The 13,358-nt window shown below is 38.0% G+C and overlaps 6 protein-coding genes across 6 annotated transcripts; 2 read left to right on the top strand and 4 right to left on the bottom strand.

The window, feature by feature from the left end:
* Nucleotides 1-2: 2 nt before the first annotated feature.
* Bathy14g02430 (N-acetyl-beta-D-glucosaminidase) lies at nt 3-2,308 on the bottom strand (the record flags this gene model as incomplete). The annotated part of the gene is made up of 2 exons (XM_007509078.1): nt 3-7; nt 49-2,308. 2 exons carry the CDS (start codon nt 2,306-2,308, stop codon nt 3-5), a joined length of 2,265 nt encoding a protein of 754 aa, XP_007509140.1.
* An 816-nt stretch (nt 2,309-3,124) lies between these two features.
* On the top strand, nt 3,125-3,885 carry Bathy14g02420 (glucokinase; the record flags this gene model as incomplete). Its single annotated transcript, XM_007509224.1, has 3 exons — nt 3,125-3,226; nt 3,473-3,747; nt 3,795-3,885. The coding sequence occupies 3 exons, from the start codon at nt 3,125-3,127 to the stop codon at nt 3,883-3,885; spliced, it is 468 nt and encodes a 155-aa protein (XP_007509286.1).
* Nucleotides 3,886-4,488: 603 nt separating this feature from the next.
* On the bottom strand, nt 4,489-4,716 carry Bathy14g02410 (unknown protein; the record flags this gene model as incomplete). Its single annotated transcript, XM_007509049.1, has 1 exon — nt 4,489-4,716. The coding sequence occupies one exon, from the start codon at nt 4,714-4,716 to the stop codon at nt 4,489-4,491; it is 228 nt and encodes a 75-aa protein (XP_007509111.1).
* A 100-nt stretch (nt 4,717-4,816) lies between these two features.
* On the bottom strand, nt 4,817-6,871 carry Bathy14g02400 (major facilitator superfamily MFS_1; the record flags this gene model as incomplete). The annotated part of the gene is made up of 1 exon (XM_007508979.1): nt 4,817-6,871. One exon carries the CDS (start codon nt 6,869-6,871, stop codon nt 4,817-4,819), a length of 2,055 nt encoding a protein of 684 aa, XP_007509041.1.
* A 1,102-nt stretch (nt 6,872-7,973) lies between these two features.
* IleS (Isoleucine-tRNA synthetase, probable) lies at nt 7,974-11,798 on the bottom strand (the record flags this gene model as incomplete). The annotated part of the gene is made up of 8 exons (XM_007509064.1): nt 7,974-10,796; nt 10,856-10,963; nt 11,013-11,057; nt 11,112-11,278; nt 11,329-11,434; nt 11,488-11,563; nt 11,611-11,687; nt 11,739-11,798. The coding sequence occupies 8 exons, from the start codon at nt 11,796-11,798 to the stop codon at nt 7,974-7,976; spliced, it is 3,462 nt and encodes a 1,153-aa protein (XP_007509126.1).
* A 717-nt stretch (nt 11,799-12,515) lies between these two features.
* Nucleotides 12,516-13,094, top strand: Bathy14g02370 (predicted protein; the record flags this gene model as incomplete). The annotated part of the gene is made up of 1 exon (XM_007509295.1): nt 12,516-13,094. The coding sequence occupies one exon, from the start codon at nt 12,516-12,518 to the stop codon at nt 13,092-13,094; it is 579 nt and encodes a 192-aa protein (XP_007509357.1).
* Between the last annotated feature and the right edge of the window lie 264 nt (nt 13,095-13,358).

The raw sequence follows: 13,358 nt of genomic DNA, 5'->3' as shown, positions 1-13,358 counted from the left end.
TTTTAGCCTTTTGAAAAAAATAGCTCTTCATTTCGCGCACTGCCGTACTTTCATCTTGAAGATATGAATAAATCAATTTTCCTGTTGATTCTATTCGAATTTTAAGTACACCATACCTACTTTCAATCTTCGCCCAACCAAGAGGGTCAAACTCTAACATCCATATTCTATGATGTAGTGAATGCAGTGAACTTAAACATAGTAACAAATCTTCTAAAACGCTGACTTCCGATAACTTTGTCCCATCAATCCTTCTTCCTATTAATTTTGCCATTTGCTTCTTGTCATTTTTGGAGTAAGAGATAGAAAACATTTTATAAAAAGTGAGCTTTCTGTGGAGGAAGCGTGCTACTGCTGCAGGAAATGACAAAGGGTGATATTCTATTCCATCAAACTCGGATCCTAGTATTCTCAACTGTCTCAGAAAATGAGATATTTTAGTATCGAGATTATCGGTAAGTATTCTATAATGTGTAATCATATTCGTTTCTGCAAGCTGTGGATTTAGATGTGCTGTCAAAGGATCTTCCCATGTCAACCATTTCGCAAGATTTGTGGTACCCCACCCGACTGGGGTTTCTGATGGTTGATCGAGAGCACAAGCAATCAACATGTCCGAGAACGAAGCTGGTCTGCGAAACAAAACTTTAAATGACTCGTCTACCCGTTGCATGATATCACTTCGAGAATTTTGCGCATTCTTTGCATGTACAAGCTCACTAAAGAAAGCCAGTGCAGCTTCGACTGAAGCCATTGATATCTCTGAACCATCGTGCGACCACGCAGTAATGTAAACGTGCTTTACATTATTTTTCGATGCTACGTTGAATCCTGATTCCATCATGTTCATTGACCAGTATAAAGCAACCCAAAATCTGTTCCATGACCACAGGCTAATGGAAATACTCCAATTTCTTTTCTGTTTGAGAAATGCATCATTATCCAGGAGAGAGCTCAATAGTACTATTTTCTTATCGAATGCACTTTCTTCTAAAGCATAATTTCTATATATAAACTCAATTTCACCATCACCTAAAGCTTCATTTAATTGAATGAATGCCTCAGTATCTATATCCACATTGCAATCTTCAGAAAATTTCACTCGATTAATACTCTGCTCTTTGTAACATATTTCAATTGAGTCTGTATAGAAGACTGGGACAATTTTTAAGCTTCTAGAGATATCAACAATTCTTTTCAAATGCTTGCTATATGATTCAATCTCAATATTGAAACATTCTCTGTCAATTTGCATATGTTCCAAATATTTAGAGCACTTTGCATAAACTTTTTGTACATAATATGCGTGGGTTTTCTCACCAATACTTATGTGAATGCGTCTCGATTCTAGCGGTTCGGACACAGCAAGTAGAACACGATGAAGTAACTCATATTTTGCTTCATTATTCGGAGGAGCTTTGAGCATTGACGAATAAAATGGCCAATTGATGAGAGACTTTATATCGTCAATGAGCAAGATGGATGGAACAATTTCTATTCCTAGTGATTTTGCAGTCTTACCAAGTATAACAAAATCTTCATAAGTGAAGCGCTTCTGCATATAACCAAAAAAAGGCTCATTTTCTACTACAAATGTATCTTCCATGTAAATAAATAGTGTTCCGTATCCATAGAGCGAGAGGGAAACAGTTAAATCTTGCAACCTCTCCATTTGAGGCACCCCTCCTGAACTAGTATCTAATTTGAAACCCAGTTCTTCAACTGTAACATTAATTTCGAATTCCATTCCAGCAGTGATTAATGCTTGCTTACTTTTGACAGGACCAAAAGGTGCATTTCTTGCTGCAACCATCAAACGTCCTAGTGCAAGAAATGCTTCTATTCTTTCTGAGAAATATATTGTAATCAGATTTGTATCTGAAACAGTAACTTTGATGCGACGACGTGCTTTCTGATCCAGTGAAGATTGAACAAAAAGTAGCTTGACTGCAGCTTGAAAGTCTTCACCCGCATCTGGTACAAAATATTCAGGAAAGCGTTGCTTTACACACTGTAAGCCTTCCGCTAGTTCAATAGAGTCTGAATTAATATGAATATAAAAGCGTAAGCCGTTATAGTAATTCAATGAACCTGGAAAGGCATTATATGAACGAAAGCTCTTCACTTCTTTCGTAGCAAAGTCTAGCAAACGTTGGTTTCTGCTTTGAGAATTGTCACCATTCTTACCTATTCTTCTGCAAGGCTTTGAAACACACGTGGTACAAAAAATATTACGGTTAGAAAAACAGTAAAGTATGATAAAACACGTTAAAACGACTGCGCTTCCGTGAGAAAGAAAGGTCAGCATTGCTATCCCACGAAAACGTTTTTATTCTTGTGTTCCTGGAGTGATTCCATTATCGTGGCCTTTTCTACAAAGATCCAAATACGAACTCATGAATTGTAGGGGCTTCCTTAAATTTCAGGGTGGTGCGATACTAGCTTACAAAAAATATCCTCCATTTTCCGGAAGAGTAAAATGTATCATCCTCTTTCAATATGGAATTACCTATGACTCATCAAGGTAAGCTACATACATTCAGTAGTCATGTGCCAACGATATAGAAGACAGGTAGAAATGTTCTAGAAAAGAAATGAAATATGAAAAATTTCACAGTCACACAAGGAACACGAAGAACAATTTCTATTTTTTATTTACGAGTACTTAAAAAAAAAAGTATATACCGCGAGTTCGACAAAATGTTGGTGCTATACTTGATTTAACAGGGTACCGCGGGTACCTACAGGTACATAACTAAATATAACTATTAATAACAAGAAGTCAAGAAGAACAATTCAAAAGTTAAAATCGTCAAAAGTGTAACCTTACTGCTACCTTGTTGGACCCTTCGTGACACAAATGATAAGAGCCACAGACTTCTGCGGTAGCATCACAAGAGAGAAAATAGTTCTGACTACATATCAAAGAACGAGATATACAGTTCACCCATCAATAAAAAAGGTACTACATGTATCGTTGAACACTTTTGAACTTAAAAAAATCCCACTTTAAAAAGGGTAAAAGTCACTCAAAGTTACCACGGGCTAAAGCACGTGTACTGGTGAAAGCGCAACTCATAATTTTCGGACAACTCTAATCCTATCTTTCTTATGAATGCTTTAGATGGCTTCATCTCATGTGTCGGTTGAAGAGAATTCAAGTTCGACTATTCTAGCAGCAGATATCGGAGGCACAAACGCTCGTTTTCAGGTTTTATTTAATCTAGTCCTTTGGATAACATGCTCACACTCGTATAAATATAATGCAGATATGGAACTTTAGTTCTGACGGTAGCAAGGATGTGCTTTTAATAGAGCAGGTAAAATATTTGTAATCTTGAATTTGTTCATTTTGAAAAGTGGCTATAGGAATATAAGTGCAAGAAGTTTCCAACATTTGAACTGTGTGTCACAGAGCTCTTAAATGTAAGATATCATTGCTGAAATTGAATAGTATTCATGTCTTTTGTAGTCATCGGGAATTTCAGGCATTGATCGAGCTTGCTTGGCTGTTGCAGGTCCTGTCAAAGCCAACTCGTGCCAGGTATTCTGTTTTGAACTAATTTTATTTGCAACTCATGTAAGATTTCAGATGACGAACTTGACATGGAAAATAGACGGTGCAAGTTTAGAGGAAACTTTTGATATAAAAAGTGTGCGTGTTATGAACGATTTCGAGGCGATTGGATACGGGATTCACGAGCTTGAGGAATCGGATCTTTTACGTCTGAATAATTGTTCAAAAAAGTATTTTACATCTTTTCTATAATTTCAAATTAATGTCTTCTTCAAAGTCCGACAGGACCAATAGCTCTGATAGGACCTGGAACAGGCCTAGGAGTAAGTTTCATCTATTGTTTGTTAAGTAATGAAATTTATCATTAATTAATTAGGAAGCTCTCTTGTATTGGAACAATTCACTCTCCCAGTACGAGGTGTACTCATCAGAGGTGAAAGTAGCTAACAATCAAGTGAAGCATTTATTTAAATTTTTGTAGGGTTCTCATGGTCGTTTTGCACCCGTGGGCGGTTTGCAATGTAAGGTAAGAGACTCACATATTTTTCCAAAATTCACGTTAACGAGTAATACCTATTAGCTTCTAAAATATGTTGAGGATGAAATCGGGGTGCGGCATTCATTTTAATTTGGAAACCCCCCAAAAGAAATTCTGATGTAATCATCATTTTTGTTCACTGATAGGAGTGTGAAGTCGAACATGTGTGCTGTGGTGATGGTCTTGCGAGAATTTACAATTTCCTTTGCACAGAACTAAACACTAACGAGCCAATGCTAGATCCTGCCGAGGTATTACTGCTCACTCGAAATATTGATTATAAACCTAAATTATTATTATTCTATTACTTCTAAGATTACGGAAAAGGCACTATCTGGAACATGTTCAATATGTGTTACGACTGTGAAAATATTTTTAGAAATTCTGGTTTGTCAAATCAAATATATTTTGAATCACTATTTTTACGTGACAATTAGGGGACAGAAGCAGCGAATCTGGCTTTAAAGTCATTGGCTAGTGGTGGGGTATACATCGCCGGAGGCATTCCTACGCGTCTCACATCAATCTTAGAAGATGGAACGTTACTGAACTCCTTCGTACGAGAAAAGAGTCGAACGTCATTTCTATTATCAACTTTTCCACTCATCGTCATTTTGAATCCATCGGTTGGTTTGATTGGATCGAAGGTATACTCATTCATTTTCATTCAAAGCAAAGTTACAAGTTCTCTTAGGCCTTCGCAAGGCGCCTGTTACGAAAGTGAAAAGACGAGTTTTTTTTAATGTGATAGTTCACCAGTGCTATAGTAAAAGCCAGCCAGAACCGAGTGCAAATATACTCCAGCACATGCCTCCCCAGAATGCCCCGCTACTTCCGAGCAAATCACAAAGAAAACCTGCCATATAGTTCCCAAGTCCAAGTGCTAAACCCTGGGATAAAGCTGAAATGGCAAAACCTGTTCCACGAACATTCGGTGGCATGGTTGCAGAAAGAACAGCTTTCATATTTCCTTGCGTCATTGACATATGAACACCAACAATTAGATAGCCAACAAAAACATGCCATGGAACTTTAGCAAGTACTAGTACAATATCTGCAAGTACCATGACTGCAAAACCGCCAAGGAGCATGAATTTTCTACCGGATGCTCCATTTAAATCGCCTTTGTCCGCTATGACTCCCAATGGATACGTAAGAATTGACTGAACTATATTTGTTGCAAACATAAGTATTGGCAAGTATGCAACTTGCATCCCGATTGCTCGAGCATGCAAAGTTACGAAAGCTTCACTAAAGCGAGCTACCTTTAGAATAGAGAAAACAAAGAGAGCTCGCCAGAATTCCCTGGGAAGCTGAACAGCTTCAGACCAACTCCAGCTCCACTCCCCCCAGCCAACTATCATGTCACTACTTTTTTTCACATTTTTTGTTCTATCTCCACTCGAAGTTGCTCGGCTCTTTTCTTCGTCGGCCCACGGGTCATCAGCCCAAATATAGGCTCGCTCCTGCAGATCTTCTGAGCCGAGCGCTTGAGTATCCTTATGTTGCTGAGCTTCTCTATCGACCTTTTTTATCATTGTTCCAGAAGGTGTTCGTTTTAGCTGAACTGTGCTCCTTGGAGAAAATTCTCCATCGTCTAAACCTTCAACGACTTGATCTAAAAAAGGAGCCACAACAACTGCTCGTTTTTGAATTTGTAGTAACCACTCTCGAACATTTTTCCAGGCTCGCTGTCTATGATGCCATGCAACATCCCTACTCGTATCACGGCACTCTATACGCCTCCATCTTGCACGAAGATGCGGCATTGCAAGTGGTCCACGAGCGTGACGCCTCCAGCTCGGTAAACCACGACCTCGGCCAGGGCGAGGAGTATAATTTGGTTTTTTCATTGCTCTCTGAGGATTTTTCACATAAGATAATAAAATAACTATGGCAAAAATAGAAGGAACTGAAGCGGCAGTGAATGTTGCACGGAAGTTGTTTTGTGATAATTTCATGCAAACAACGGCCGCAATCGATCCTAAAACTCCACCCAATGTTGTCATACTTTGGTGTAAACCATAAGAACTGCTACGTTTTGGACGCGGAGATAGATCAGCAATTAATGCATCAGTTGGAGCAGCTCGGATCCCTTTCCCAAATCTGTCGAGAAGCTTTGCCATCACAACCCATTGCACAGATAATGCACTTGCGAGCACTAATTTCATCATAGCTGTCATGACACTACCAACAGCAATCACTTTGACACGAGATTTCAACATATCTGACAAGACACCGCTAAAGACTCTGCTAAAATTTGATACAACAAGTGCAAAACCTTCTACAGCACCTATTCGAGTGTTGCTGAATCCAAGTTCGGAGTGCAAAAATACAGGTAGCAATGAAAAAACCATGCATGTTGAACTTGTCCATAAAAACCCACAAGTCGCCAATGCCCAGATGCTTAAATTGTCAACTGCATTTGAAACAATCTTTGGAAGTTTCTTCCTACGCATTCCTGGAAGTCGACATATTAAGTATTGGACTAACCCCGCACCAACACCGATCTTCTTCAGACCAATATCATCTTCTTCAATTTCAAGCTGATTCACCTCGAGTTCATTTCCATTATATTGCCATCTTGTAGATTCAACTCCTCCTGTGTATGCATTTTTTCCAACTTTTCCTGAATCGGAGAAATCCTCTGAATTTACTGAATTTTTAACCATTTTTCTCCGAGGTTGGATCTGAAACCTGGTTGGATCTATTCTATTTCTAAATCGTTTGCTCGAATTGCAGAATGAGAATAATTCGACGAATTGGCGACTTTGTGACATGACGTTCGAACTCATGGAGATGTGGTACGTATTCATCACGCTTGAAAACTGAATCTAAAGCTGAACGTCAATTTTGCTGACAAAAAAGCCCACTCGACTCGACGTTTGGTTTTTTGAGAGCGGGCAAGATTAAGATATCGAACCGCATAGAAATACGAATATGACTCCCATGATACCCAGAGTTGTAGTTTCTTATTTTCTACTTGAACTCTACACGCCTCTAAGAATTCGAATAACTTTCGTAAGAGTAGGGCAAGAGGTCGAGCGATAGACTCATCCTCTGCAGAAAAAACGTTTTTCAACAAAGAGCGTTGAGTTAAATACCCTAAATGACCGAAGTTTTTGCTGGGGAAGCTGTGAATACCCTGTGTTAATATTGCTGTGCCCTATGCGGTTGAATGAACAAAGGAAGAACAAAAACTTGACTATTTTGTAATACCACAACATATATGCTCGACAAAACCGATCTCATCAGCACCACGTAAATACTCGTCGTATTCCTATGATATTTTTATTCCAGTTGCTAAACTCTCGTTCGTATTTGTAAAAAAAATTGCCCGAATGGAGGATCATATTTTACTATATTTCGATCCGGAACTAGTTCCTGATCTGAGAAAAAAGCTGAGAAGAAGTCACGCGAGCGAAGGGTTGAAAGTTATCATCGAGAAAGGTATTTTTGAAATTCTGAAAAGCACGTGGTAATATAAAGTTTGAAAATTGTCCCCTTCAGGAAAGTTATGCCTCATAACACAAGGCTTCAAGTTCCACCTGGAGAGGTCTGGAAATTTCAAAGAGCTGGAACTCTGGAAAACGATAGATTGGAATGCACTAGTTAAAGTCTCAGATATCTCCCATGTTTATGGCATTCATGAGAAATGTGATGCAGCTGAACAGTACAAATATCTTAGTAAGTCGAAGCTGGGATTTAAACAAATTGATAAGGAAGCTGAGGTAACTTATGTGTTTAGTGAAACTTTTATTATTAACCTTCAATCAAGACTGAAATTATGCCAGTTGTGAACGGAGACAACTTCACAGCTTTCAGAACTGTTCTGCATTTTACCGAAGAATTAGTCGATGAGTAGTGAGCGACTTCAAGGCAGCTGCTTATTTAATAATTTGCTTTGTTAGTTTTCTTTCAGAATTGTAACTCCACACCAATTTGCACATTTATCTTTTGTCCATCACACTCCAACGTTAAGATGTTATTACTCTTTTGAAAGTCGCTCCGTAAGTTAGAGTAATCTCTAGAAAGTATGAGCGCTTTAAAACTTGTGTATAGATCAAAATCATGGTTACAAGTTTGAAGAAGAAGTTCGGAGTCTATCTTTACAACAGGCTTACACAACTTCAATTCAAAACTTATACCCGAACTCAATGTGACTGAGTCCTGCGTCAACAGAACTTTTGAAGTACTTTTTTCACTCTCCACTTCTGGAATGGTTCCCAAATTTTCATCAAAATATGTCTTAAATACAGATAGTACTCGCATTAGATCATCACTTAATTTTTTGCTCTGACCGGGAATTATTTGATAGTATATTCTGACATCATCATCAAATTTCAAACTAATTTGCTTTCTTAATTTCTGTATTCGGTTCACTATTTCTCGCGCAATGCAAGCATCCACCAGTTCCTCATGAACTTCCATATCCATTAGAATCATTAACCCATCTTCTCCCAATATAGCTTCTATATTATTCGAATTCGCCAGATTTTTGAATTCATAACGCAGTACAACTTCGCTTATATCTATCATTTCATCCTCAAGGCTGATTGCTCCATCAGTTTGGAAGGCCATCACAGTTTCCGTACTCATGTTCTTAATTATTTTTGAAATGCTTCCCATTTTTTTACCCAACCGTTTGCCTAACAGAGTAAAATTAGGTTCTGCACGTAAGTCAGCGTATTGAAGAGGATCCGAAGATACACTGATGTCTCGAACATTCAATTCGGAAGTGATATAGCTCTTTAGGCTACTGAAAATATCTTGCAATAATACTGCATCCTTGTGAACAATAGTCATCGAGGACAAAGGTAGTTTTAAAGGCATTTTCTTTCGCTCACGTACAGTTCGACCAAGTTCAATAATATTCTGCATGCATTTAACCGAAGCTTCAATTCTTACATCATGAGCACCTTCCTGCATTTCCGGAAATGATTCGAAATGTATACTATTTTGAGAACTCTCAAGGCAGTGCCTCAAATTTTGATACATTTTCTCAACAAAGAAAGGTGTGAATGGAGACATTGCTCTACATAATAGAACCAATACATAAAAGAGCACTGAAAGAGCGGCCTGACAATCGGACTCTCCATCTTTTCCTTTTAATCTCCCTCGATTGAATCGAACGTAGATATTCGTAAGTTGTTCGATGAAATTAATCAAGCGTGGAACAACTGTATACAACCTATACCCCTCCATTTCAGCTCGAATAAATCCGACAAGAGTATTAGACTCCGATATAATCCAACGGTCGAGCACATTTAGCTTTGTGTCACTTTCAATATCAGGGATGAACAATGTCTGCTTTTCTTTCTCGACACGACGAACATTTTGGACTAAAAAGCGATAAGCGTTATACCATGGCAAAAAGACATTCTTCAAAATTGAGAACACCCCTTCTTCTTTGAAACGAAGTGGCTCAGCGCGAACAACAGGACTATTGATCAAATATAAGCGTAAGGCATCAGCACCATACTCATTCAATATCTTGGACGGGTCAGGATAATTCTTCAAGGACTTAGACATTTTTTTTCCATCAGATGCTAAGACAAGACCATTACAAATAAGATTTTTGAATGCTGGGCGATCAAAAAGAGCAGTTGAAAGTACCATCAATGTGTAGAACCAACCGCGTGTCTGATCAAGGCCTTCAGCAACAAAGTCAGCCGGGAAGTTCGTCTCAAAATATTGATTGTTCTCAAATGGATAATGTTGCTGAGCATAAGGCATGCTTCCACTCTCAAACCAGCAATCAAAAACGTCCTCTACTCTACGAAGGCTTGGATAGTCAGTACCTCGCGAAGAGGGAATTTCCAAATGATCGATGAAGTGTCTGTGAAGATCACTCACTTTCTCACCAGACAAGCGCTCGAGTTCTTCAACAGAACCAATTACACGAATTTCTTCACCATCAGGTGAAGTCCATACAGGAATAGGAGTTCCCCAAAATCTGTTCCGAGAGATCGACCAATCATGTACATTTTCAAGCCAGTTATGGAAGCGCTTTTCCTTGACATGTGAAGGAACCCAGTGTGTTTGTTTATTGTTCTCAAGCAGTTTTTCCTTCAAATCTTCTACTTTAACAAAATAGGATGCTACTGCCTTGTAAATTAATGGTGTGTGTGAACGCCAACAAAATGGGTACGAATGAACTATGCGAGAACTATCAACAAGTCTATTCATTTCTTTCAAAATTTTGATAATATCCTTATCTGCATCTTTCACATTTCTCCCGATCAATTCTTCAGGTATTGGAGAACAAAAGCAACCATTATCGTCGACTGGATCCGGTAGCGTGCCTCCTTTTGAAATAATCCCGTGAGCAAGGCAAACACGATAGTCATCTTCGCCGTATGCAGGAGCTTGATGCACTACACCAGTCCCCGAGCCCTCTGTTACATAATCATCAATACAAACACGAAATGCAGTATCCTTCATCTCAGCTTCAAAGATCGTAAACAAAGGCTCATATCTCAAATCCTTCAACTCTTCACCAGCTACTTCCTTGCATATTTCCCAACCATCTGAAAGTTTCTTCTTTTTATTCATAGCACCTGGAATCACAGAAATACAGGATTTTGCAACAATTAAAACCGTGCCAAGAGGATCTTTTAAATAAACATAGATTAACTGAGGATTTAGACACAAAGCCAAATTGCTTGGCAGAGTCCATGGGGTAGTAGTCCATGCAACAAAGGAACTTTTGAAATCGCAATCCATCACAGGAAAGGATACCTGATATATTTAAATCAAAAAATTAAATGGTGAAATGGTCAATGAGTTGCTAAGTATACCAAGACTGCAGGATCTGAAACATCTCTGTAGTCAAGACCCGCCTCAAAATTAGAAATAGGTGTGTTACAGGCCGTTGAGTATGGCATAACTTTGAAGCCGCGATAGACCTAATCCAAGTATGAATACATCAAATTGTTTAAATGAAGTACACTTTACCAGATTCTTGTCAAATAATGTTTTAAAAACCCACCACACGCTCTCCTTTCAGATTAAAGTTTAAAACGAAATAAGAGATTAATTTCAAACAAGACTCACCATGAAATTCAAATCTAAAGTTTTATAATCATGACGGAAATCAATCCAACGACCTGACCGAGTTATTGTTTGCTCCCATTCGCGAGCATATCTCATCACTATCTTTCTGCACTCTTCATTGTAGACTCCAATTCCCATGTTGAGTACATCTGACTTGCTCTTGATTCCTGAAGTTATCTTTCTTAGAATGAATAAATGTTGTGCCTAGAGATCATACCTAATTTCTTATCAATCTCGTATTCCACAGGCAAGCCATGGCAATCCCATCCGAATCGACGTATGACATGAAAACCAGTTGCAGAAGCATATCGTGTTATAACATCCTTCAAAAATTTTAAGATACAGAAAGTTTTGTTGCTTTCATATTTTCTCTCACCTTGATAGTTCCAGCTAATATGTGGCCATAATGAGGGAGACCCGTAGCAAAAGGTGGTCCATCGTAAAAGACGAAACTATTCGTAGAAATCAAAGTATGCGGGAAAAGAGGGAAGTTACGTACTCAGGGCGCCCTTCACTTAATTTTAGCTGCTGGTGAAAAGCGTCTGTTTCTTCCCATAACTGTAGTATTGCTTCTTCCTGAGATTCATTCAACTCAAACCGTAATAAATGCGATGATAATTAGAGTACCTGAAGAGGAAAAGAGTAATCTTTTCCTTCTTCTACATCGTTCAAAGTGTGATTTGACATTTTCACTAGGTCTTCTCGACGGGAAGAGTTATCTATTATTTGTTGAAGGACGCTTAAATGCACTAATGTGTAAAAGAATCATGCATTTACCGAATTGTCAGCTTACTGAATCTTTATTAATAATTCTGTCGTGTTTACTGTATCTTTCGATTGTGCTTGAACAATGTAGAACGACTGTCGCGATTACCGATTTTTAGTTCTTGATGTTTTGTTGGTAAGTTTCTTCCTCTTCCTTTTTTTAACAACAGTTTTTTGCTTTTTTGCTTTCTTTTTTCCATATCTATTATGTATATCATTAGCTGGGGAATTTATAAAATATACCACGCGACGCACGTTCAATATTATAGAGATAAGTACACTTGTACGCAGCCGTATCGTATAAATACTCTTACTTGGATTATTTAAGTTTCAATAATTCAAGAATAGAGTGCAGTTTTGAGGTCTTTTGAACAGCGTTACTAAAACTGTGCTTTATTGTGTAAATTATTTCATTACAAAGACAGAATTTCTATTGAATGCTGCTAATGCTTGAACAATAACTGTATAGTTCTGTGTTACACCTGCTGCACAAAAACGACAATAGCGGTCCCAAATTCGGTTTGCTTGAAGCAAAGAAAATCTATATTTGAAACTACTAAAAGATAAGCCACGCAACGAGTAGAATATTTTTAGAATCTACAGGATTAGGCTCAAACTTCACGAACTTCCTTCCCTGAAATGAACAAATCTGGAGTCCTCGTACGACCTTGGTCTTATAAAGTACATGATTATATAAATGTTCCCATAGTAGGAATTTTAGCCTCACTTTGCGTGGCTGGACTTTTAGATTTGGTGAATACTTATGTGGTGACGAAGATTTTTGTCATATATATAATTTTAGATACAATTTGGATCCTCATATTTCCAGATTCCATACCAAGTATGGCAAGTTTCATAGTTTTGCACCATGTATTGACCTTTTGCATCCTGTTACATCCACTTAGATATCCTGAGCACTCTATAGAGACATGCAGAGATGGAATTGTAGAGTTGAATACATTCTTTCTAATTCTGAGAAGGCAACTGAGGAGGGGGTCATTTGCCAATATCCTCTGTAATTCTTGCTACAATCTTACCCTTGGTATTAGATATGTATGGCAGCCATACTTGATCTATCATTTCTTTATAATCACAAACATCCGAGAGGGATACCCCTTCTCTGAGTTTTTCTGTGTTATGGTTTCTCAAATTGCACTCTGTACTTTCAATGTGTGCTTGATATTACTTCCTAAGAAGTCGAAAACTATATCTGACTAGTAAGAAATGATTTTGGCGAACAAAAGTGTCGAACCTATCACATCATTGCAGTTTGTTTTGGTTGTTCTTTTTCGTATAAAACTCTCCATAGATATTCCATGTGTACAAATATGTGATCAAAAGTATGTTATAGCAGTACCACTTTTTAGGATTTTAGCAATAATACATCGACTTGATATTCATCAAAATTGTCACATCGTGCGATTGTGGAAAAATTTCTTTTTTTTAATTTTTTCCGACTTTTCAGCCACAAAAGAAATGAGT

Source organism: Bathycoccus prasinos (genome assembly GCF_002220235.1).
Source record: "Bathycoccus prasinos genomic : Chromosome_14".
NCBI classification, from domain to species: Eukaryota; Viridiplantae; Chlorophyta; class Mamiellophyceae; order Mamiellales; family Bathycoccaceae; genus Bathycoccus; species Bathycoccus prasinos.
The sequence above is the reverse complement of the archived record's forward strand: the minus strand, read 5'-3'. Positions and strand labels throughout refer to the sequence as shown.